The following is a 24,028-nucleotide window of genomic DNA, read 5'->3' on the forward strand; positions in this document are numbered from 1 at the left end:
CATTCAACTTTTTTTTCTTAGTGTAAAGACAAACCTTTTTGTGCATTTGAATGATTCCATGGATGTTAAAGGTTCTTCACTGAACTATTTAAATAAATAAAAAATAATATAATATATATAAATTTAATTTAATTTATTCTCCCCCCCCCCAAAAAAAAACATAGTACAAATTTTCATTCTAGGAAAGCCTGGAAATCACAATTTTAATATTTTCAAAATGTATAAGATCCCTTAAGCGATTTTCATTCTGTTCATATCTTTATGAATTTATTTATCATATAAAATTTTATAGCATATAATAGCACTGATTAGAGTGGCATTTATATTATTTATATGTTAACACTTTAAACAAAGGTCTTATTAGTTACTGTTTGTTATTGCATTAACTAATATTAACTAAAAATGAGCAAATAAATGTTACAGTATCTTGATTAATAAAAATACAACTATTTATTGCTAGTTCATGTTAGCTCCATTAAATAATATAAGCAGACACAACTTTTGATTTTATAATGTATTATTAAAAGTTGAAATTAACATGAACTAAGATTAATAAATGCAGTCATTGTTATTTCATGTTAACTAATGTTAATGGAACCTGTTAAGTGTTACCGAACGATAATAACGAATCAGTCAATATATAGGTAGGCCATGTTTTCGGTAAGATTAAAATAAAAGTTTAAGTTTGAAAATAAATAGCTTAAGTCTTTATGTATGAATTATTTGGTGCTATGGTGAAGACTAAAGCGAATATAAACATGTAAATGACTGTTTGAAACAAAGTAGCGCTGCTGCTTTGTTTACAGGGTTGCCGTGGTAACGGCTGCCTTACCCTCTAGTGCCGCATGTGTGTTTTCACTCGCTCCGCTTCTCATCTGTGCATCGCCTTTTTAACGTTCAATAATCATATGAGGCTGTATCGCTGTTTTTCCATAAATTAACTGAAGAAATTAATACATGTGTAATAGGCTACCGTGTAAGTTAGGATGTTTAATAAATTGTATTTGCACTCATGCTCCTAAATAGATTTTCCAGTTCCCACACATCTATTTTTAGTCGCAAATGCGAGTGAAATGCTGGCACTGTCGAGCCCTGATCATCCAAACAGAGCCAAACAGAGTCGTGTGATCATCGCAGCTGTGCTCTTCTGTGTTCAGGTGTGCCCGTCACCACAGAGCTGCTGAACAAACAGGTGAAGGTGAGTGCTGAGATGGCCATCTTCATCACCATGAACCCCGGTTACGCCGGACGCTCCAACCTGCCCGATAACCTCAAGAAGCTCTTCAGGAGTCTGGCCATGACCAAACCGGACCGGCAGCTGATCGCTCAGGTCATGCTGTACTCGCAGGGCTTCCGCACCGCTGAGATCCTCGCCAAGAAGATCGTCCCGTTCTTCAAGTGCGTCTGCGTCTGCTTCAGCTGTTGTTGTGCATGTGTGAAGTGGTAACGTAACCCTGCTTTGGTCTGTGGTTGCAGGTTGTGTGACGAGCAGCTGTCGTCTCAGTCTCACTATGACTTCGGTCTGCGAGCGCTCAAGAGCGTGCTGATCAGCGCCGGGAACGTCAAGAGAGAACGCATCCAGAAGATCAAGAGAGAGAAGCGTGAGCGCGGCGAGGACGTGGATGAGAACGAGATCGCAGAGAACCTTCCGGAGCAGGAGGTGAGATGAGCGAACAGAAGCAAAGCCTTCAAGCCACTTTACTGCCGTTTCCAAATCAAACAGAACGTGTGAAGAGCATGAGAGCTGACTGGTCAAACGTGTCTCCATATTACAGGAGATATAGAAAAAATAAAAGGGCTTCAAGTCTAATTCATTTCTGTTCTTTTCACGAAACACTGTTTCAAAACTTCCTTACGTAACATCATGATGTTTATAAGATCTTCATATCTTCGTACCTTACAGTAATGCAGATTAGAGCTGAACGATAATATAAATTTTGAAACGATACAAACAATCAAGCGGTTGAGATTTGTTATATAGTATAAACGGCTTTATGTGAATGTACTTGTATGTATGCAGATTAAAGTTAGACATATTTCCAACATTTTTTTATTTAATAAAAAGAGTTGGGCGATGATAGTTAAATTTGGCAACAACAAAAAAATCAGGCTGGGTTCAGCAGAGAAGTTTGTTTTATGTGACTTTTTAGCTTTTATTTTTTGTAATCTTATCATTTTGATAAGAGCTTATGAAGATTAACTTTCACAGTAAAACGGGGAACATGAATGACAGAAAACAGACTTGTTGTTATATCTGTGATCTCTGACCGCGCTTCATGCGCTCGATCCTCAGATTCTGATCCAGAGCGTGTGTGAGACCATGGTGCCGAAGCTGGTGGCCGAGGACATCCCGCTGCTCTTCAGCCTGCTCTCTGACGTGTTCCCCGGCGTCCAGCTGACTGGTCAAACGTGTCTCCATATTACAGGAGATATAGAAAAAATAAAAGGGCTTCAAGTCTAATTCATTTCTGTTCTTTTCACGAAACACTGTTTCAAAACTTCCTTACGTAACATCATGATGTTTATAAGATCTTCATATCTTCGTACCTTACAGTAATGCAGATTAGAGCTGAACGATAATATAAATTTTGAAACGATACAAACAATCAAGCGGTTGAGATTTGTTATATAGTATAAACGGCTTTATGTGAATGTACTTGTATGTATGCAGATTAAAGTTAGACATATTTCCAACATTTTTTTATTTAATAAAAAGAGTTGGGCGATGATAGTTAAATTTGGCAACAACAAAAAAATCAGGCTGGGTTCAGCAGAGAAGTTTGTTTTATGTGACTTTTTAGCTTTTATTTTTTGTAATCTTATCATTTTGATAAGAGCTTATGAAGATTAACTTTCACAGTAAAACGGGGAACATGAATGACAGAAAACAGACTTGTTGTTATATCTGTGATCTCTGACCGCGCTTCATGCGCTCGATCCTCAGATTCTGATCCAGAGCGTGTGTGAGACCATGGTGCCGAAGCTGGTGGCCGAGGACATCCCGCTGCTCTTCAGCCTGCTCTCTGACGTGTTCCCCGGCGTCCAGTACATGCGTGGAGAGATGACGGCGCTGCGAGAGGAGCTGAGGAAGGTCTGCGCTGAGATGTACCTCACGTACGGAGACGGAGACGACGTGGGCAGCATGTGGGTGGAGAAGGTAAGACGCGCTTCATAGTACAGCACACACAGAGAGCCATGAGTCCTGACCCGTTCCGACGTTATTCTGACCTTTACTTGATAAAAATCAGTCGAGATTTGACTCGTGACGCTCCAGCTCCAGAATTACACTGAAAGAGCTTCGACTGGATAAAAACCTCTAAACTCTCAATCAGAGACAGAAGATGTGCAGCAGATTGAGTGACAGCAGAGTTTGATCAAGCGGATCATTTCGAGGCCTTAGAAATTCACATCAAATATGATACAGCAGCTTTGAAAGGTTAAATTAAAAACAAGGATCTAGATGTGTCCTGTTCTGCGTCCTTCTCTATTATCACTCTGTTTTTGTCCTTCACTTGTATTTGTCAGTTTTTAGAGCCTCTTGTGTTTAATCCACAGATCCAGAGAGACGCTGCTGCAGTTCTGCAGCCGTATTTCACCTCCACCGGTCTGGTGATCAAAGCTCTGGAACACGCGTCAAAGATGGAGCACATCATGGACTTCACGCGTCTGCGCTCGCTGAGTTCGCTCTTCTCCATGCTGCATCAGGCCTGCCGCAACGTGGCCCTCTACAACAACAACCACCATGATTTCCCCATGCCCATCGACCAGCTGGAGAAATACATGCAGGTGTGACGTGTGAACGAGCCGGTCCGTGTGTTTACATGCTACATGAGTGAGAATAAATGACACATGCTAACTTTGAGCATGTCGTGCAGAAATACCTCATCTACGCGGTGCTGTGGTCCTTCTCGGGCGACAGCAGGCTGAAGATGCGAGCGGAGCTGGGAGAATACATTCGCCGCATCACCACCGTGTCTCTCCCGTCCGCGCCCAACGCGCCGCTCATCGAGTGACGTGTGAACGAGCCGGTCCGTGTGTTTACATGCTACATGAGTGAGAATAAATGACACATGCTAACTTTGAGCATGTCGTGCAGAAATACCTCATCTACGCGGTGCTGTGGTCCTTCTCGGGCGACAGCAGGCTGAAGATGCGAGCGGAGCTGGGAGAATACATTCGCCGCATCACCACCGTGTCTCTTCCGTCCGCGCCGAACGTGCCGATCATCGACTACGAGGTGCGAGCAGACGCAGTCTCGGATCGAGTGTGATGTTTGAGTGCGACTCTAACGCTGCTCTGAATCCGTCAGGTGTCCATCACGGGCGAGTGGCAGTCCTGGCAGGTGAAGGTGCCTCAGATCGAGGTGGAGACGCACAAGGTGGCCTCGCCGGACGTGGTGGTGCCCACTCTGGACACGGTGCGTCACGAGGCTCTGCTCTACACCTGGCTGGCCGAACACAAGCCTCTGGTGCTCTGTGGGCCGCCGGGCTCCGGGAAAACCATGACCCTGTTCAGTGCCCTGAGAGCCCTGCCGGACATGGAGGTGAGAGCCAGTCGACGATCACTGGACACTGTAATAGATTACATTCGAAAAGCCACTGTTTCTTCCTACAGATGAACCAATGCAGTGTTCCTAAAGCAGATCCACTGGCACAGCTGTGTTCTGTGATGTGATGCTGGGTCGACTGCTTGGACACTTGTGAAATGTGTTTTCTCCAGGTGGTGGGTTTGAACTTCTCCAGCGCTACGACTCCGGAGCTGCTGCTGAAGACCTTCGATCATTACTGCGAGTACCGCAGGACTCCTAACGGCGTGGTTCTGGCTCCGGTGCAGCTGGGCAAGTGGCTGGTGCTCTTCTGCGACGAGATCAACCTGCCAGACATGGACAAGTACGGCACGCAGCGGGTCATCTCCTTCATCAGACAGGTGCGTGTGCGAGCGTCTCGCTGAGTCCGGCCTCTGCTGCGTGTCTGTCTGCGGTGTAACCCGTGCTGTGTTGTGTTCAGATGGTGGAGCACGGCGGCTTCTACCGCACCTCAGACCAGACCTGGGTGAAGCTGGAGCGGATCCAGTTCGTCGGGGCCTGTAATCCTCCCACAGACCCCGGCAGGAAGCCGCTCTCCTACAGGTTCGCCTGTCGCCATCACTGCTAATAAAGCCAGAGATGTGTTCAGTGATGTCCTGACCTAACTCGTGTGAGCGTTTACAGGTTTTTGCGTCACGTGCCGGTGGTGTATGTGGACTATCCCGGCCCCGCCTCACTCACGCAGATCTACGGCACCTTCAACAGAGCCATGCTCAGACTCATCCCGTCGCTGCGGACCTTTGCTGAGCCGCTCACGGCAGCCATGGTCGAGTTCTACACCATGTCTCAGGTTTGCATTTAAACCGCTGAACGCTCATGCGTTTGTCTCCTGAGCTGATGAAAAGTTTATCTTGACTGCTTTGTGTTTGAGCAGGAGCGGTTCACTCAGGACACGCAGCCGCACTACATCTACTCCCCGAGAGAGATGACCCGCTGGGTCCGAGGCATCTTTGAGGCGCTGCGGCCGCTGGAGACGCTGCCTGTGGAGGGTCTGATTCGCATCTGGGCTCACGAAGCACTGCGACTCTTCCAGGACCGGTGAGTTTAAGGCTCTTTTCAGATCTGAAGAAACTCTACAGGAATGCAGGGCATGTCTGCTAAAATAAAGAACTGTCAGTGTGTATGTTTCCATCCACCTACTTTTATGCCAATTTTGGAATATTGCATTAAAAAAAACACTGGAAGGAAATGCCATGATGTGCATAAGTTCTAAAAATGTGCATTTTGTGCAATCAGTTGAGTCAGATTTATCTGATAAGAAGACATGCGCATAAACTACGATGGAAACCCATTTACTGAATAAATTCCTCGGTGCACGTCAAATTAATGTGACTTTGCCTCAGCAGATCATGTGACTGGATAACTGGATTAATCTGATAACGTAACAGGGCTGGGCGATATAGCTAAAAAAAATTATCACGATGTAATGTTTCATAGCATTAGATATCGATAATAATTGATTTTTTTTATAACCTTTTTTAAACCGTAGAAAAAAAGATTAAATTTTAACCACTGTATTTTTAAATAACCACAAACAACAACTTATTTTAGTTTTAACAGTCAAACACAAAATTAAATTGAAACATACCTCCTTTTTTTAATATTTTATCTGCAGATTGAATAAGTGTTCAGTGTCTCCTGAGGCCACAGGAGGGCGACGAGCAGAATAATGCACCTCATTAAACTGTTTATTCAATGCAATGAAAATAACGGCTGTCTATAAAAAGTGCATACCGTCTAAACTTATATTTATAAATCAAATATGATTTTGCAAATTGCATAAACGATTATGAACAAAACGGCATCATGTATTTATGCATAGCTTAATACAAATAGCCAAAGCACCGATCACACGATTGCATTTAAAAACATACGAGACGCAGTGGAATGGAATAAAACCCCAAATTCTCCAGACGTGTTTTCTAAAAGTTGAACCTCTTAACTTTACAAGGCTTTCTATTCATCTCTTGTGCGAGACGCGAGTGTTCAGTTGTAGTTGTGCGTCTCAAGAATGCGCCGAATATGCGTTCTGTGTGAATAGCTTGGTTTCGGTTTTAACCTAAACAATATCTTCTCTGCATTGAGCTTCTGTATTTCTCTAATATTTTGAATGAAAAACGCAACAGCGGCGCATCTTGTGGGTTCAACTGGATAAACCAAAACATTAAAATGCACATCCTCACCGTATCTCGCGCACCGCTGATAAGCTCTCTGACGCACACCTAAAACTCAAATACACCATTTTTGCATTTGAATGCAAATTTTTATTTTAAATTCAACTAATATTCCTATTTTAGATTCACAGTGTCCTCATCGCAGGCACTTGTTGTTTTCTAAAAGTTGAACCTCTTAACTTTACAAGGCTTTCTATTCATCTCTTGTGCGAGACGCGAGTGTTCAGTCGTAGTTGTGCGTCTCAAGAATGTGCCGAATATGCGTTCTGTGTAAATGGCTTGGTTTCGGTTTTAACCTAAACAATATCTTCTCTGCATTGAGCTTCTGTATTTCTCTAATATTTTGAATGAAAAACGCAGCAGCGGCGCATCTTGTGGGTTCAACTGGATAAACAAAAACATTAAAATGCACATCCTCACCGTATCTCGCGCACCGCTGATAAGCTCTCTGACGCACACCTAAAACTCAAATACACCATTTTTGCATTTGAATGCAAATTTTTATTTTAAATTCAACTAATATTCCTATTTTAGATTCACAGTGTCCTCATCGCAGGCACTTGTTTCAGCATGTGTTTGTGTTCTGTTGGCTCTCTGCTTCTCAATCATAATGTACCTTTAAATTAAAAAAGCGTGAAACTATCGTGAGCATCGTTTAGATTAGGGGTTTTCAACCTGTGGGGGGTGCAAGCATCAGTTAATTCTCTTGAGAATTTATGAATATGAGTTAACAAATCTTTAGCCATCCACTAGGGGGCAATCTGACTCCCACTGCTAGTCGACAGTTAGAGCAGAGTTGGCTTGAGTATCAGTCACGCTCTGTGTTGCCAAGTCCACAGTTTTCCGGTAAGATGATTTACGATTAGCCGTGTCGGAAATCCAAACACGGATTGGCATGTTATCTCAGAAACCGGCCCAGCCATCACACTGAATCGGGTAAACTGGTTATATATTTATGTTTCAGTATAATTACGCACGCTATACCAGGGGCGGTTCTAAACCCTTTTTAGGTGGGTTTCAGCCCCCCTATCTGTCACCTTAGCCCCCCAAAACTATCTTAACGATCAGGCCAGTGCTGCTTCCTCAAGAAAGTTTTTCATTCTCGCGTGTTTTAAGTCTTGTCAGTTTAAACATTAAAGTAATTTTAAGCCATTTAAGCCCAAGACATCTCAATGCGGTACTCACGCACTGTGATAGAGCGTTTCGTTGCGCACCGCTCACACACCTGAAGTGCACAAACTGATAGCCTTCTCAGACAGCAGGTGAACAGGTCTTGACAAGTATCCTTGTAAGCACAGTCGGTTGTTTTAAGTGAATGTAAACAGTAAAGAAAATATCAAATGTACATCAGTATAACGGATCCGTGCATTTCTTATGTAAATAATGTTAATAAAAAACAGTCTGTCTGGCACACGTCATTTATTACGTAGGAAAAAAGAGCCACAGGTTTCCCGGGTGCAGCAAGTTAAATTTTTATTGTTGATTCCTTGCATCTGTTTCCCTGGAAGTGGTTTTGCTCTTTTGAACATGGGATAAAAGCGGTGCTTTGTTTGCAAATGTTTTATGCAATAAATGCTAATGCTGACTCCTGTGTGCTCGCTCACTAACCGGAGAAGGGCAAATGTGTGATTGTGTGGTGGATGGGTGTCACGTGTTTGCTCTGGCTGGACTGATGGTGTTTCTCCTCAGGTGTGTGCTCAACTGGTTTGGCGATTGGTCCACTGAAGCGCTCTATCAGGTGGGTAAAGAGTTCACCAGCAAGATGGACCTGGAGAAGCCCAACTACAAAGTGCCGGACTACATGCCCACCGTGTATGACAAGCTGCCGCAGCCGCCCACACACCGCGAGGCTATCGTCAACGGCTGTGTGTTCGTGCATCAGACGCTGCACCAGGTCAGAGAGCGTCTCGCTCGCCATCTGATGAGGTGCATACTGCTTTCAGAGCATGCTGTAATGCTTTATTTCTCTGTGTGTGTGTTAGGCTAACAACCGTCTGGCGAAGCGCGGCGGCCGCACTATGGCCATCACCCCGCGACACTACCTGGACTTCATCAACCACTACGCCAACCTGTTCAACGAGAAGCGCAGCGAGCTGGAGGAGCAGCAGATGCATCTGAACGTGGGTCTGCGCAAAATCAAAGAGACCGTCGATCAGGTGTGTGCTTCACACGACATCACGCATGCAGACGCATGAGCTCGTTTAGCGTTATTAACCGTGTGACGTCACAGGTGGAGGAGCTGCGGCGCGACCTGCGGATCAAGAGTCAGGAGCTGGAGGTCAAGAACGCTGCTGCCAACGACAAGCTGAAGAAGATGGTGAAAGACCAGCAGGAGGCCGAGAAGAAGAAGGCAAGACTCATCGTTCAGCGCATCGCTTCAGTGCTCTTGTGCCGCTGCTCTCGTAAATAACCTGACAGGTGTTGTTCTGCTTAACAGGTCATGAGTCAGGATATACAGGAAGCGGTTTACAAGCAGCAGGAAGTGATTAAAGTCAAGCAGCTGAGCGTGAAGCAGGATTTGGACCAGGTGGAGCCGGCCGTCATCGAGGCTCAGAACGGTACGGTTCGCTCCGCTCTCCTCTGCGCTTCCACTGCTGGTGCTGCTGTTTGTCCAGATTCACATGTTGAGAGAATCTGCTCACCTTTAATACAGTATCAGATTGAAATTATTTTTCCTGTCAGTTGTGATCCACTAAGGAAATATTCACTGGTTTAAAGGTGCTGTATGTAGGATTGACACCCAGTGGTTGAACTAGGTATTGTAGTCCAAATTCAAAATATTGGAGAGGGTTTTTTTCACCCGGCATGTGATGCACACAACAGGAACGAGCGCACATGACGATGAATGAAAAGTGTTTTCCGCCAACTAGCAACCCGGGGTGCCGAAATACAATTGGGTAAACTGGCAGTGGGCGGTTTACACAGAACAAGACTGCCTGGGACGCACATTTTGGAGGAGCAGCAGATGCATCTGAACGTGGGTCTGCGCAAAATCAAAGAGACCGTCGATCAGGTGTGTGCTTCACACGACATCACGCATGCAGACGCATGAGCTCGTTTAGCGTTATTAACCGTGTGACGTCACAGGTGGAGGAGCTGCGGCGCGACCTGCGGATCAAGAGTCAGGAGCTGGAGGTCAAGAACGCTGCTGCCAACGACAAGCTGAAGAAGATGGTGAAAGACCAGCAGGAGGCCGAGAAGAAGAAGGCAAGACTCATCGTTCAGCGCATCGCTTCAGTGCTCTTGTGCCGCTGCTCTCGTAAATAACCTGACAGGTGTTGTTCTGCTTAACAGGTCATGAGTCAGGATATACAGGAAGCGGTTTACAAGCAGCAGGAAGTGATTAAAGTCAAGCAGCTGAGCGTGAAGCAGGATTTGGACCAGGTGGAGCCGGCCGTCATCGAGGCTCAGAACGGTACGGTTCGCTCCGCTCTCCTCTGCGCTTCCACTGCTGGTGCTGCTGTTTGTCCAGATTCACATGTTGAGAGAATCTGCTCACCTTTAATACAGTATCAGATTGAAATTATTTTTCCTGTCAGTTGTGATCCACTAAGGAAATATTCACTGGTTTAAAGGTGCTGTATGTAGGATTGACACCCAGTGGTTGAACTAGGTATTGTAGTCCAAATTCAAAATATTGGAGAGGGTTTTTTTCACCCGGCATGTGATGCACACAACAGGAACGAGCGCACATGACGATGAATGAAAAGTGTTTTCCGCCAACTAGCAACCCGGGGTGCCGAAATACAATTGGGTAAACTGGCAGTGGGCGGGTTACACAGAACAAGAATGCCTGGAACGCACATTTTCAAAGGAGAATAACTTACTGTAGCATTGTTTTGCAGATAAACAAGTATGTTAACTTGGCATGTTTCTTAAATGTCTGCAAACATATTATGGTATTTTTATGCTTTAGTAGGGTCAAAAACTTACATACAGCACCTATAAGAGCCCAGGTGAGGCGTGTATGACCTCAGAGTTTACACTCCATGTTTGAGAAACATTTGGCTAATAATCAAAACGCCTATTTATACATCTGCTCTAAAACAAGAAGCGCCACCTAGTGGCAGGCAGTGCTTTAACCGTGACTGTCAGTGGCCGGAGACGTCAGTGGACATTTCCTTCAGTTCTTTCTGCTCTCAGCTTGCTCTTGAGTGTTTGCCAGCGGCGTTCGGTGGTCTTTTCCCTGCGCTAACCTCTTCCTGTCTTCACTCTTTCCCCTTCTCACGGCTTGTGGCTTGTTTAGCTGTTAAATCGATTAAGAAGCAGCACTTAGTGGAGGTGCGATCGATGGCCAACCCGCCGGCGGCAGTCAAGCTGGCTCTGGAGTCCATCTGTCTGCTGCTGGGCGAGAGCACCACCGACTGGAAGCAGATTCGCTCCATCATAATGCGCGAGAACTTCATCCCCACTATTGTGAACTTTTCTGCTGATGAGATCAGGTGACTGACTGCGGGGTGCGGAGCGGCGGCGTAGCGTGTAAAGAGGACGAGCGTGATCCTCGTCTCTGCGCGAGACACAAACTTAAGATCAAATGAACTGCTGGCCCAGAATGATGGGCTGGAGCTCTGATTGGTTCGTCATGTGACACGGTTCCTCTTTCCGGCTCCGCGGCTGCTCCGCTCCCCCGCGTGAACCCATGTGTCCTCATGGTCCTAAACCACACACCTCCATTCCCTCTCTAGCGGTCAGCTCGATTAAGAAGCAGCATCTGGTTGAGGTTCGCGCTATGGCCAACCCTCCGGCAGCCGTTAAACTGGCTCTAGAGTCGATCTGCCTCCTGCTGGGGGAGGAGACTAGTGACTGGAAAAAGATCAGACAAGTTATTATCAGAGACAATTTCATCTCCAGCATAGTCAACTTTGTCTCTGAGGACACGAGGTATTATCATCCTTCATACTACTTCCTCTCAGGTATGAGACGGACTCTGTCTGTCATTCAGACGCCACCGCATGGATTCCCAAACCGGGGTTCATGAGTCGATGAAGAGCTGACAATAAAATTGTAAATGTAATGTTAGAATAAATAAATAAACCTTTCAAATAAAACACTAAAAATAGGTTAGATATTCTGTTTAGCTGCATGTCATGTGACCATTAACTGACTGAACACGCAAATGTCTTTAGTTATTGAAATTAGGGCTGTCAAGCGATTTTAAAAAGTTTTAATCTAATTAATTACATGATGTGCCGAATAATCACACATCAATTTATGCTGATAAAGTACCCCCCAAAAGATTAAAGTCATTCTGTTAAGAAAATGCAAGATATTACGATAGACATTGCACAAAAGTAGCTTTAGAAAGAAATATTTTGATTCCATATTGAAAAAAAATTTTTTTTAGATTAAAAAAATGAAATGATACTCTAAATAAGAAACTACTAACTCCAGTAGGTGGCAGAAAGTCACTGTCTTAAAAAGTGAGTCATTGAATCATTCATTCAACCAATTCGTTCAAACAGCTGATTCATTCAGAAGCGAAGCAAGTGACTGCCTTTATGAACGAGTCACTGAATCATTGACTCACTCGACCTTGGATTCGTTCAGAAATGAATCACTGCTGTGTGTTGTTCAGAGACGCTCAACAGTTCTGCTGTAACTTTGATTGGAACTTTTTGTTTGTGAAATGAGCAATATTGACACTACTGTTTTTAAAAGATAACAATATTTTGTTTATTGAACTCTATTGATCAGTCATCCTGCATTTATTGATCAGACACTGCATCAGGTCTGGGGTTAAATGCGTTAATAATCTTAGGATATTTTTCCGTAATCACACCTAATTAACACGTTAAATCGACAGCCCTAATTAAAATATAGTAACTTCAGGTCTCAGGGGGACTGGAAGAAAATCTCTTAGCTCAAAGGGGTTTGGCTGACAAAAAGTTTGTAAATCCCCGAGATCGTGTGTGAAGGTACAGGAGTGTGTAGATGTTGTAGTCGAGTTCATCCTCATTCTGTGTCATGATGAAATCACAGTCGGCTTCATTCTAACACGCTCTTCCTGCGTCCCAGTGACTCCATCCGTGAGAAGATGAAGAAGAACTACATGTCCAACCCCAGCTACAACTACGAGCAGGTGAACCGGGCGTCTCTGGCCTGTGGGCCGATGGTCAAGTGGGCCATCGCTCAGGTACGACACTGACCGCTGAAGCTCTGCGCGAGCGCGGCGACTCGCTGCTGATCTCTGGCTCTGTGTTCAGCTGAATTACGCAGACATGCTGAAGCGGGTCGAGCCGCTGAGGAACGAGCTGCAGAAGCTGGAGGATGACGCTAAAGACAACAAGACGAAGGCCGAGGAGGTGGAGCAGATGATCCGGGATCTGGAGAACAGCATCGCACGCTATAAGGAGGAGTACGCCGTGCTCATCTCTGAAGCGCAGGCCATCAAAGCTGATCTGGCTGCTGTGGAGGCGAAGGTACGAACACGACCGCCAATGAGATGAGCACATTTCAATATTGCTGCTCCTAAGAGGAAATTGTTTTACTCTGTTGATGCCATTGAAAAGGTTTTTAATCAAGTTACTCCAAATGTAATTTAATAAAAATGTCTTTTTAATAATTTAAATCTGGTTTTAGATATGAAAAGAGCCAAAGAAGCTGGCGTGGTGTTCAAAAATCAAGCCAACAAACAATGCATTTCATTTGTTCCTCATTTGAAAGTTGAATACAACATGAAAACCTCTCGAAGCACGTTCACAGAGCTTCTGGCTAGTTGTAATATTCTCTGAACAGCTGTCTGTTAAGCTTGACTAGTCTTCTAATCTCTGTGCAGGTGAACCGCAGCACAGCCCTGCTGAAGAGTTTATCTGCTGAGAGGGAGCGATGGGAAAAGACCAGCGAGACCTTCAAGAACCAGATGTCCACCATCGCTGGAGACTGTCTGGTCTCCGCCGCCTTCATCGCTTACGCTGGTTACTTTGACCAGCAGATGAGACAGAACCTCTTCACCACCTGGTCCCATCACCTCCAGCAGGCCAACATTCAGGTACAGAGAACGTCACCGAATAATGCCATAATGCAGCACTGAGCGCTTTAGATCTTGAAACCTGCGCTTTCTCCCGTCCAGTTCCGCACGGACATCGCCAGGACGGAATATCTGTCCAATGCGGACGAGAGGCTGCGCTGGCAGGCTAACTCACTGCCCGCTGACGACCTGTGCACCGAGAACGCCATCATGCTGAAGCGCTTCAACCGGTGAGAGCCGGAACGGGACGGGTGGGTTACTGAAGGACTCTTGCTGATTTCTCACGCGTCTGTCGTGTTCTGCAGGTATCCGCTCATCATCGACCCATCAGGTCAGGCCACGGAGTTCATCATGAACGAATATAAAGACAAAAAGATCACCCGCACCAGCTTTTTGGACGATGCCTTCAGGAAGAATTTGGAGAGCGCTCTGAGATTCGGCAACCCTCTGCTGGTGCAGGTACGAGGCCTCATTATTACTCTAGAAACGTCCAGCTCCGTCTTCATCTGTCAGGGTCTGGGTGTTTGCTCATTAATGCCTGTGTGTCACTGATTCTCTGTCAGGACGTGGAGAGCTACGACCCCATCCTGAACCCGGTGCTCAACCGAGAGGTGCGCAGGACCGGCGGCCGAGTGCTCATCACGCTCGGAGATCAGGACATCGATCTGTCTCCTTCCTTCGTCATCTTCCTCTCCACACGAGACCCCACGGTAATGCTCTTATTGCCCAGATCTCACGTGCTTTACACTGTCTGTGAGCTATCAGATAAAGGATAATGACAGAAATCATAAATGCTCACAGGTATTTTCCTGATTAATTATGCAGCACAACACACGGTAACGGTTGAATTGTGACATGTCTTTGCAGGTGGAGTTCCCTCCTGACCTTTGCTCGCGTGTAACCTTCGTGAACTTCACCGTGACCCGCAGCAGCCTGCAGAGCCAGTGTCTCAACGAGGTCCTGAAGGCTGAGCGTCCGGACGTGGACGAGAAGCGATCGGACCTGCTGAAGCTGCAGGGTGAGCGACGGAGAGCGTCACAGGAAGTGCTGTTGGCTCATTAATAGTGCTGGTGTGTAAACGTGGTTCTGTTGAATCCGTGCAGGTGAGTTCCAGCTGCGTCTGCGTCAGCTGGAGAAATCACTGCTGCAGGCCCTGAACGAGGTCAAGGGTCGCATCCTGGACGATGACACCATCATCACCACCCTGGAGAACCTGAAGAAGGAGGCGGCGGAGGTGACCAGGAAAGTGGAGGAAACGGACATCATCATGCAGGAAGTGGAGACGGTGTCTCAGCAGTATCTGTCTCTGTCCTCGGCCTGCAGCAGCATCTACTTCACCATGGAGGCTCTGAACCAGGTCACACGTCTGCAGCGCTCATCGCTGTGTGTGTGTGTGTCTGTTAGGGGTGGGCGATATACCAGCAGACACGATTAACCGGCAGAAATTTCTCAACCAGCAGAGATTATGGACTATCGTCTCTATCGCAGTTACACACTGATCACGAAAACTTATCGTCTGCACGTGTTTTTAAGCATTGCGGTCTGAAAACAAGTGATTTTTAGCCGTTAAAAACTCAATCAGCAGTGAAAGAGAACTTATTTGGCTATATCTATATATTTGGCCACATTGCCCACCCCAGTCAGAGTGCGCGCGAGAGAGTGCGCGAGCGCGAGTGTGTGTGTCTGAGCGTGAGCGTGCGATAGTGAGTGATTGTGAGTGTGAGTGTGTGTGTGTGTGTGCATTTGCGCCTGTGAACTTTGGCTCATGCTGGATCCGTCTCTTTCACAGATGCACTTCCTGTATCAGTACTCGCTGCAGTTCTTCCTGGATATCTACCACACTGTATTATACGAGAACTCCAACCTGAAGAGCGTGAGCGACCACACACAGCGTCTGTCTCACATCACCAAAGACCTGTTCCAGGTGAGGAACGCTGCGTCTGAGCACTGAAGGCCTTTCACACCAAACGCAAATGTTCAGAGTCTCGTCTCACACACAAAAACAGATTCATTTTCCTGTTCAGTTAATAAAAACCCACAGGGAAAAAAAAAAAAAAAGAATTTTATGCAAACCTGCAATCATCAAATGATGCAGATACAGTCCACCTGACTCTTTTTCTAGTATGTTTTCTGCTGAACTTACACACATTTAACTGTACAAGTAACCGCAGATTAGTTAAAGCAACTGTATGTAGTTGTGTATTTTTGTGACTTTGGAGCCCTCTACAGTTGAGTGGAATAATTACAGTGGATCGGTGCACATGTGCATTTGTTGCTGCTGTAAATAAAGTTTTGTACCGGCTCACCAAACTTACACACTCCCAGAACAGATGTTTGGGAAAGAAACAGACGCCATTCACCATATTAGAAGTATCATAACGATTTTAAAAACTTAGTTGCTTTAACTGTAGTAGAATGTCACCTTGCTGAAATTATGCATTGTGATGTTCTTTGTTTTGCATCGCCTTTGTTGTGAAGGGCCATTGTTTAGGAAATATTTAGTAACGTGTGGTGGTTTTTCTGTTTAGGTGGCGTTTAACCGAGTCGCTCGAGGCATGCTGCATCAGGACCACGTCACGTTTGCCATGCTGCTCTCACGAATCAACCTGAAGGGCATGACCAGGTACAAACCTTTCAGATTTCACAAATGCACTTTCTTCTATAAGGGAGTTAATCTCCACTTGAATTCAGTTACTACTTTCGGTTTTAAAATATTTTGACACGATTTTGCAAATCCTTGTATGTCTGTCCATGCACAGCATCAGTAAGGAAAAAGAGTCATGTTCTGCTTAATATCCTCCACGTGCTTCATTAGTCGTGTAATGAGTTTCACATGAACTTCACGTGTAGTGCGTTTGAATCAGATGACGCTCTTGGTTTCTCTGTGTAAGTGAAGCTTAGGCCTGTGATCGACTAGTGAGACGCTGAACAGACACACATGAGCTAGTGGATGGAGATCAGAGCTGTTTGATTTCTGAGGATGTGCAGCTCAGATGTTTCCTCTCGTGTTTCTCAGCGAGCCGTCATTCGACGCAGAGTTCCAGCACTTCTTGCGTGGGAAAGAGATCGTGTTGAGCGGGACGACGGTGCCGAAAGTCAAGGGTTTGAGCAGCGAGCAGTCCGAGGCCATGGTGCGCCTCAGCCGCCTGCCTGCGTTTAAAGACCTGGTGTCCAAAGTGCAGGCGGACGAGGTGAGCGTCTCTCGTCTGTCTGTCCTGTACGCGTCTGTTCTTCACCGCAGAGCATCTGAATGAGCAATGCCTTTCTGTCCTCCAGCAATTCTTCATGTGGATCGAGAGCAACTCGCCGGAGCTGTCAGTACCGTACCTGTGGACCGAAGAGAAGACGTCCAGTGAGTACAATGCATTTCCACACGCAGCTGCCTGTGAGAAGACTGCAGGACTGACTCGTGTTTGTTGATGTTTGTCCTCAGCTCTGATCGGTCAGGCCGTCCACCAGCTGCTGCTGATCCAGGCGTTCAGACCCGACCGCCTGCTGGCCATGACACACATCTTAGTGTCTAAAGTCATGGGAGAAAACTTCATGGCCATCATGGAACAGCCGCTGGACCTGGCTAACATCGTGGACAGTGAGGTAGGGACGCGTGTCTGTGGTGTGCTGACGCTGTGATGCTGCGGATGCTGCATTAGTGCTTGTGTGTGCAGGTGAAGCCGGGGACGCCGGTGCTGATGTGCTCCGTGCCCGGATACGATGCCAGCGGATTGGTGCGGGATCTCGCGGCTGAGCAGAACAAACACATCACCTCCATTTCCATCGGTACGTACACAACCAGTGTTGGGAAATTACTTTTTCAAGCAACTAGTAAAGTAATGAAAAAGAGGCTCTTCCTTCAGCCTGAGATTATTCATTTCACTTTTGGTGTGAAAGGGCCTTTACAGTTGCCAAAAAAATTACTTTTGGGTTGTTTGTTATTAAAAAAACTAATAACCAAGCGCAGCCCAGGTGACACAAAATAACGCTTAAGTAATGTAATGCATTACTTTTAGTGCTAGGCAACGATTAATCGCATCCAAAATAAAGGTTTTTGTTTACATAATAAATACACACACGTATATTATGTATATATTAATACACACACATACAGTATATATTTTGAAAATAATATATTTATATTCATATAATTTATATTATATATAAATATATTTAATATATAAGTGATTGCGCCGGCAAAATCTGAGCCGTTAAGCGTTATCACCGTACCGCCGTGAATGATTTATGCAAACCATTTTGTTTTACGTGGATATTGGAACGCGAGTGAAGTAGGTAGGCTACATAATAAATAATAATTTGCCATTCAAATAAATCGCGAATACGGAAACATTTGATTTTGTGTGGAATGAGAGACGCAACGTTGGTTTCAGTTTCGTTTTAGCCTAAATGAATTTGTTTTGGCTTGTCGTTTATATTGCTATAGCTTCTTATATTTTTAATTCTTGTTCTTTTCTAAATACTGTTAATTGAAAGGATTTGTTGTGGAGTGAGGGGAACTAAAATAGCCTAGCTATGTTTACAGTGTTTATAATGTTTGTAAACATTTCGTGTCGGCATTAGGCCTATTTCTGAATGAAATAATAAAATGCGACTTATGTTTTTTTTGTTTTTTTGTTTTTTTTTCCTCTTAATTTTTTCAGTGTTAAGTTTCAGATTGTTTGTTGGTTGTATTTATTAGGTTCTACGTAAAAGCCACCAGTGCTGTGCTGTAGTGTCTTTCTGGTTTGTCCCTGTTAAACTAGTGAAGTGTAACACATGTGGTCCATCTTCAGGTTCTGCCGAAGGCTTCAATAAAGCCGACCGAGACATCAACACAGCGGTGAAGTCCGGCAGGTGAGAGGAGATCAGCTGACCCTTCTCACTCCTGATTGGTCAGGTCTGCTGGTCACGTGATCTGACGTGTGTTTGTGTGTCAGGTGGGTGATGCTGGAGAACGTTCACCTGGCTCCCGGTTGGCTGATGCAGCTGGAGAAGAAGCTTCACTCCATGCAGCCGCATGCCTGCTTCCGGCTCTTCCTCACCATGGAGATCAACCCCAAGGTCACGCATCACTTCCTGTGCTCACTGTGTGCTGTCCTGTCATGAGGAATGAGTCGTCTGATGTTGACCGTATCTCCCTCAGGTCCCTGTGAACCTGCTGCGGGCCGGACGTATCTTTGTGTTCGAACCTCCTCCCGGGATGAAGGCTAATATGCTGCGCACGTTCAGCAGTATTCCTGTGGCGCGCATGTGTAAGGTGAGCGCAGCCGCTTCAGATGAACGAGCAGCGATTCCTGCGGCGCTGAATCTCCAGTGCACTCAATCAGATGCATATTTACTTGATTTGTGTGACCTGCGAAACGTAGCACATTTGTGATGGGAAATTGTCATAAGGACCGTTATATTTCAGAAATCACTTTGATAAAAATTTGCATTTTGTGATGCATGGTGAGAGTATAATGATATACGGTCTTCTGTCAGTGTTTGCTGTTATCTGTGAGCTTCTTCAGATGAATCTGAATCAGCAGCATTTTTTCTGAATGTTGCCAGATGTTCATTTCAGAAGAATCTCTTCTTTGTTTGTTTGTTCATCGCTCACGCCTGCCGTCTGTCTCTTCTCTCAGTCTCCAAACGAAAGAGCTCGCTTGTACTTCCTCCTGGCCTGGTTCCACGCCGTCATCCAGGAGCGCCTGCGTTACGCTCCGCTGGGCTGGTCTAAGAAGTACGAGTTCGGAGAGTCGGATCTGCGCTCGGCCTGCGACACGGTGGACACCTGGCTGGACGATACGGCGAAGGTTCGAGTCTGTTCCTCATGTGTGTTGTGCTGTATCTGTGTGTGAGGCTCTGAGCGCCTGTCGTTCTCCGCAGGGCCGGCAGAACATCTCTCCGGATAAGATCCCGTGGGCGGCGCTGAGGACGCTGATGGCCCAGTCCATCTACGGAGGACGCATCGACAACGAGTTCGACCAGCGGCTGCTCAACACCTTCCTGGAGCGTCTCTTCACCACCAGCAGCTTCGACAGCGAGTTCAAGCTGGCGCTCAAAGTGGACGGACACAAGGACATCAAGATGCCCGACGGGATCCGGTCAGCGCAGACCTTTCAGTTTAATCATGTTTCTGTGTGTTCTGTTGGTGTCGTGCTCAGCTTTACAGACAGTGGTGAAATAAAGAAGTTAAAAGCTAGAGCAACTAAAGTGCGGTCACAGTAAAATTTCACAAGCAAGAAAGATCCATTGTTTATTGTGAATGCAGTTCAGACAGAAGTCTATACAGAGTCGCCCTGCATATGATTCGCTCTCATGACTTGTAGCTGGAACAATATTTTCATAATTGGTGAATTTTGATCCATTAACCTGTGAAGCTGAAACGCTCGGTACTGGATAAATCTCTTTATAAGGCAGTGTTTGCAAGACGTGTGTGTGTTTCTGTGGTGCAGGCGTGAGGAGTTCATTCACTGGGTGGAGATGCTGCCGGACACTCAGACTCCATCATGGCTGGGTCTGCCGAGTAATGCAGAGAAGGTCCTGCTCACTACTCAGGGTACGAGCGTCTGCGGGGCTGTCATGAGGACGGTGTTTACTCCTGAACTCTGACCCTTCTCGTCTCCTCCTCTCTTTCTGTCTGTCTGTCTCGAGGTCATTGTCATTTTTTGCAGGCGTTCATCCATTGGTTCTCTGAATCTGAGTTTCGGGCAGAGCACACCTCCTCGGCTGCGTACGCTAGAGTCGTTAGCGCTGACGCAGCGGAGCAGGTGTCCTTCTTCCTCCTCAGCCTCCAGTAGCTGTATTTCACTGCCGTCATGTCACCAGCCCTGCGTCATGTTTCTCCTCACACTTCAGTTCAGTTCAGTCCTGCTCAAACGCATGTCATCCTCAGCGATGCTCTCGTGATCAACAGACGCTGGACTTGCCACGGTGCACCGCTTTCACTTTACTTCAGTGCACTGAACGCCAGGTGGTGCTTTGGGGTCATCTGACTCCAGTGCACAACAACACAAGGCGGTTTGATTTGAATTGGATATTTTAACTATAAATGAAACGTAAAAAATAAAGTTGCATCCGATTAAATTGTCCACCACTGAAACTCTTCATCAGGCGACTACACATAATTGAATTCCATTCAGTCCGGCTTCATTCAGAACGTTTTCCTGGTTTGCACCAAGTGTTAGCCGGATCAGACCGTGGCAAGCCTTCCAGTAACTCTTTTTGAACCTCCTTATTAACACAGTGCCTGAACGTTCAAGTTTTGTCCAGCTGTTAATTTGATCTCCCTCCTTCACTTCCTGTGGGCGTCTCCCTCCCGTACCTCACTTCCTGCTCCCGCGGCCGCTCCTTCCTCCCGCTCAGGCATTGACATGATGGGGAAGCTGCTGAAAATGCAGATGTTGGAGGATGAGGACGATCTGGCGTACGAGACGGAGAAGAAGCAGCGCAGCACGTCCTCGTCTGACACGCAGCCGGCCTGGATGAGGACGCTTCACACCACGGCTCGTAACTGGCTGCAGCTGATCCCGGAGTCTGTGAGCCCGCTCAAACGCACCGTGGAGAACATCAAGGTACGGCCTGAGTTGCACTCGATCACCATGATGTCAGATGATCAGTTCATTCATGCTTCACAGACTTTGAGAAACACTGTTACAGTTCATTTTCTAATGTTTTAAATAGTGCTTTTCTAAGAGAATGTGAAGAACACATTGTTTCATTTCATGTGATTTAATCATGATTTAGAAGTAGGGTTGCAAAGGGGTGGAAAAATTCCGGAAACTTTCCAAAAATCCCTGTAAGATTCCAAAAAATCCTGGAATGTTTCCGAAATTTACTGGAAATGTTCCACCTTTTTGTAACCCTATTTAGAAGTGATACACACCTTTTGCCCCTGATGGCTGCTCAGATTGTGTCTGATCAAACGCTCAGTGTTTTGTTGTTGACTTCCTGAAAGCGTCTGTTCTTCCCAGGATCCTCTGTTCCGGTTCTTCGAGCGCGAGGTGAAGATGGGCTCGCGGATGCTGCAGGACGTGCGTCAGGATCTCACCGATGTGGTGCATGTGTGCGAGGGCAAGAAGAAGCAGACCAACGACCTGCGCACGCTCATCAACGACCTGGTCAAAGGTGAGTCAGCGGAGTGACCTCTGACCCTTCAGATCCGTGTCTGTGCGCGGGGTCACTGAAGCGCTGTGCTGTGCTCCACAGGCATCCTGCCCCGCAGCTGGAGCCGCTACACCGTCCCCGCAGCCATGACCGTCATCCAGTGGGTGGCAGACTTCAGCGAGCGGATCAAGCAGCTGCAGCAGATCTCACAGGGAGCGGCTAGCGGCGGTGCTAAAGAGCTCAAGGTGTCGATCCTCAAAAACACACACATCAGACCGGACTGAGCCACGGCGCAGATCGAGAACATCGACTCGCATGCTTTAGTCACAGCTAACAGACAGTTATCACAGAATATCTCAATAGAGATCGCTAAACTCCAACTTAACAACATGATTTTTCAGATCATAGAGAGTGTGCGGATGGTTGCCAGGTTGGGAAGATTAAGTAAACCACTGGGCTGGAAATGTTTCGGTTTAAGAGGAAAGCTCTGAATGGAGGATTTAAATTCAACCAGGAAAGCTTGTTAGGAAAGCTTGTTACCAAAGTCAAGTCACCTTTATTTCTATAGCGCTTTATACAGTACAGATTGTTTCAAAGCAGCTTTACAGTGATAAACAGGAAAATATTGATTCAGTGATGCAAACAAAGTTCAATTCTGCTGTAAAGCAGCTCTAAAAAGTCATTCAGTTGAAATCAGTTCATTGCTGATTCAGGGCAGTTTAATAACTGTGTAAAGGCCAACAATGATGAGGTTGGTTAATCTATAAAGAGCTTGGTTCCTGAGCGTCCCCAACTAAGCAAGCCAAAGGCGACAGCGGCAAGAAACCAAAACTCCATCGGTGACAGAAATGGAGAAGAAAACCTTAGGAGAAACCAGCGCGATGTGGTTTAATTCCAGCCTGCAACACAGGTCAGACTGGACTGATTCCTTTCTGAATATTTCACCCAGTTCCATCCAAGATCATGCACATGCCAAATTAAATGTTTTCAGAATTAATACTCAGCAGGCGAATATCGCAGACAGTTACGCTTAAATCAAGAGAAGCAGAAATCATGATCACAATTAAAACATGATTTATGAAACAGTTGGGTGCGGTGTTCCTTCTCATCACTGTGAAGCTGCTCTGATTCTGGATTGAATAAAGTGCTGCAGAAAACTTGCAGGACGGCGTGGTCTCCTCTCCAGCTTTCTAAGTGTTGAACAGGCTGTTGTTCTCCTGCAGAACATCCATGTGAACCTGGGCGGTCTGTTCGTGCCGGAGGCCTACATCACAGCCACGCGTCAGTACGTGGCTCAGGTCAACAGCTGGTCTCTGGAGGAGCTGTGTCTGGAGGTGAACGTGACGTCTGCGCAGGGAGCGGCGCTGGACGCCTGCAGCTTCGGCATCAGAGGTGAGAGCGGCCCGAGAGAGAGATGAGGAGCGTGTCAGTGTCTGCTGGGTCTCAGAGCCTTCTGTCTGTCTGTCTGTGCGCAGGTCTGAAGCTGCAGGGGGCCACCTGCGCCAACAACAAGCTCTCTCTGTCCACCAGCATCTCCACTGAACTGCCGCTGACGCAGCTGCACTGGATGAAGCAGAGCAACACCGAGAAGAGGAGCATGGTCAGTCTGAACCCTGAACGCTGCTCTGATCTTCAGCTTTCCTTCCTGATTCACAGTCTTTCTCTCGGTGTTCTCTGCAGGTCACGCTGCCCGTGTATCTGAACTTCACACGCTCCGACCTCATCTTCACCGTCGACTTCGACATCGCCACTAAAGAAGACCCGCATCACTTCTACGAGCGCGGAGTCGCCATCCTCTGCACCGACTAGATGCTGCTTAACCAGCCACTTCTCTTGACTAATCATTCCTGTTAGTGTAGTGAACAGAAGCGTATGTAGGTGAACCACAGCTCTGCATGTCATGTGTTTAACTGGAGAGAGTTTAGAGAGTCAGACGCACGTTGGATTGTGTTGGGGTTTCTGAGGCAGATGGGATTGTGTGTGTTTTAGATGGAAAAATGGAAGTTGATTGAAGTTTTGCATGATTGGTGGTTTCCAATAAAGCTCATTTAGAATGTATTTCATGTCTGTTGTTTATTCATTTGAGCCTGTAGGAACGTACGTGTCATAACATACCATCTGTCTGAAAAAAGCTTCTCCAGAGTCCTGCTAAACTGAATTCAGGAAAGCACAAGCACCGGTTCCTGATCAGATTTGACTGCTGTCTCAGAGCTGAGTGTTAGT

General features: G+C 46.2%; 1 protein-coding gene across 1 annotated transcript in view; it reads left to right on the plus strand.

The window, feature by feature from the left end:
* Positions 1 to 23,863, plus strand: part of LOC107748244 (cytoplasmic dynein 1 heavy chain 1-like) — a 43,549-nt gene extending 19,686 nt beyond the window's left edge. The window contains exons 23-66 of the mRNA XM_016562978.1: positions 1,158 to 1,398; positions 1,477 to 1,660; positions 2,294 to 2,389; positions 2,945 to 3,157; positions 3,556 to 3,786; positions 3,876 to 3,995; positions 4,085 to 4,237; positions 4,310 to 4,543; positions 4,720 to 4,926; positions 5,007 to 5,128; positions 5,210 to 5,375; positions 5,460 to 5,623; positions 7,302 to 7,333; positions 8,376 to 8,653; positions 8,742 to 8,915; positions 8,990 to 9,109; positions 9,197 to 9,317; positions 11,006 to 11,201; positions 12,775 to 12,892; positions 12,963 to 13,178; positions 13,535 to 13,747; positions 13,829 to 13,956; positions 14,032 to 14,185; positions 14,290 to 14,436; positions 14,594 to 14,744; positions 14,830 to 15,083; positions 15,516 to 15,650; positions 16,255 to 16,349; positions 16,743 to 16,917; positions 17,003 to 17,078; positions 17,160 to 17,320; positions 17,392 to 17,503; positions 18,511 to 18,571; positions 18,655 to 18,778; positions 18,861 to 18,974; positions 19,342 to 19,512; positions 19,586 to 19,803; positions 20,155 to 20,258; positions 21,065 to 21,273; positions 21,673 to 21,826; positions 21,908 to 22,050; positions 23,029 to 23,197; positions 23,281 to 23,405; positions 23,486 to 23,863. Of these exons, the coding sequence (XP_016418464.1) occupies positions 1,158 to 1,398; positions 1,477 to 1,660; positions 2,294 to 2,389; positions 2,945 to 3,157; positions 3,556 to 3,786; positions 3,876 to 3,995; positions 4,085 to 4,237; positions 4,310 to 4,543; positions 4,720 to 4,926; positions 5,007 to 5,128; positions 5,210 to 5,375; positions 5,460 to 5,623; positions 7,302 to 7,333; positions 8,376 to 8,653; positions 8,742 to 8,915; positions 8,990 to 9,109; positions 9,197 to 9,317; positions 11,006 to 11,201; positions 12,775 to 12,892; positions 12,963 to 13,178; positions 13,535 to 13,747; positions 13,829 to 13,956; positions 14,032 to 14,185; positions 14,290 to 14,436; positions 14,594 to 14,744; positions 14,830 to 15,083; positions 15,516 to 15,650; positions 16,255 to 16,349; positions 16,743 to 16,917; positions 17,003 to 17,078; positions 17,160 to 17,320; positions 17,392 to 17,503; positions 18,511 to 18,571; positions 18,655 to 18,778; positions 18,861 to 18,974; positions 19,342 to 19,512; positions 19,586 to 19,803; positions 20,155 to 20,258; positions 21,065 to 21,273; positions 21,673 to 21,826; positions 21,908 to 22,050; positions 23,029 to 23,197; positions 23,281 to 23,405; positions 23,486 to 23,614 (6,908 nt within the window). The 3' untranslated portion in view covers positions 23,615 to 23,863. The remainder of the gene's footprint in view (positions 1 to 1,157; positions 1,399 to 1,476; positions 1,661 to 2,293; positions 2,390 to 2,944; positions 3,158 to 3,555; positions 3,787 to 3,875; positions 3,996 to 4,084; positions 4,238 to 4,309; positions 4,544 to 4,719; positions 4,927 to 5,006; positions 5,129 to 5,209; positions 5,376 to 5,459; positions 5,624 to 7,301; positions 7,334 to 8,375; positions 8,654 to 8,741; positions 8,916 to 8,989; positions 9,110 to 9,196; positions 9,318 to 11,005; positions 11,202 to 12,774; positions 12,893 to 12,962; positions 13,179 to 13,534; positions 13,748 to 13,828; positions 13,957 to 14,031; positions 14,186 to 14,289; positions 14,437 to 14,593; positions 14,745 to 14,829; positions 15,084 to 15,515; positions 15,651 to 16,254; positions 16,350 to 16,742; positions 16,918 to 17,002; positions 17,079 to 17,159; positions 17,321 to 17,391; positions 17,504 to 18,510; positions 18,572 to 18,654; positions 18,779 to 18,860; positions 18,975 to 19,341; positions 19,513 to 19,585; positions 19,804 to 20,154; positions 20,259 to 21,064; positions 21,274 to 21,672; positions 21,827 to 21,907; positions 22,051 to 23,028; positions 23,198 to 23,280; positions 23,406 to 23,485) is intronic.
* The last annotated feature ends 165 nt before the right edge of the window (positions 23,864 to 24,028 follow it).

The sequence above is a fragment of the Sinocyclocheilus rhinocerous genome, unplaced genomic scaffold (genome assembly GCF_001515625.1).
Source record: "Sinocyclocheilus rhinocerous isolate Xijiao unplaced genomic scaffold, SAMN03320098_v1.1 scaffold740, whole genome shotgun sequence".
Lineage (NCBI taxonomy): Eukaryota > Metazoa > Chordata > Actinopteri > Cypriniformes > Cyprinidae > Sinocyclocheilus > Sinocyclocheilus rhinocerous.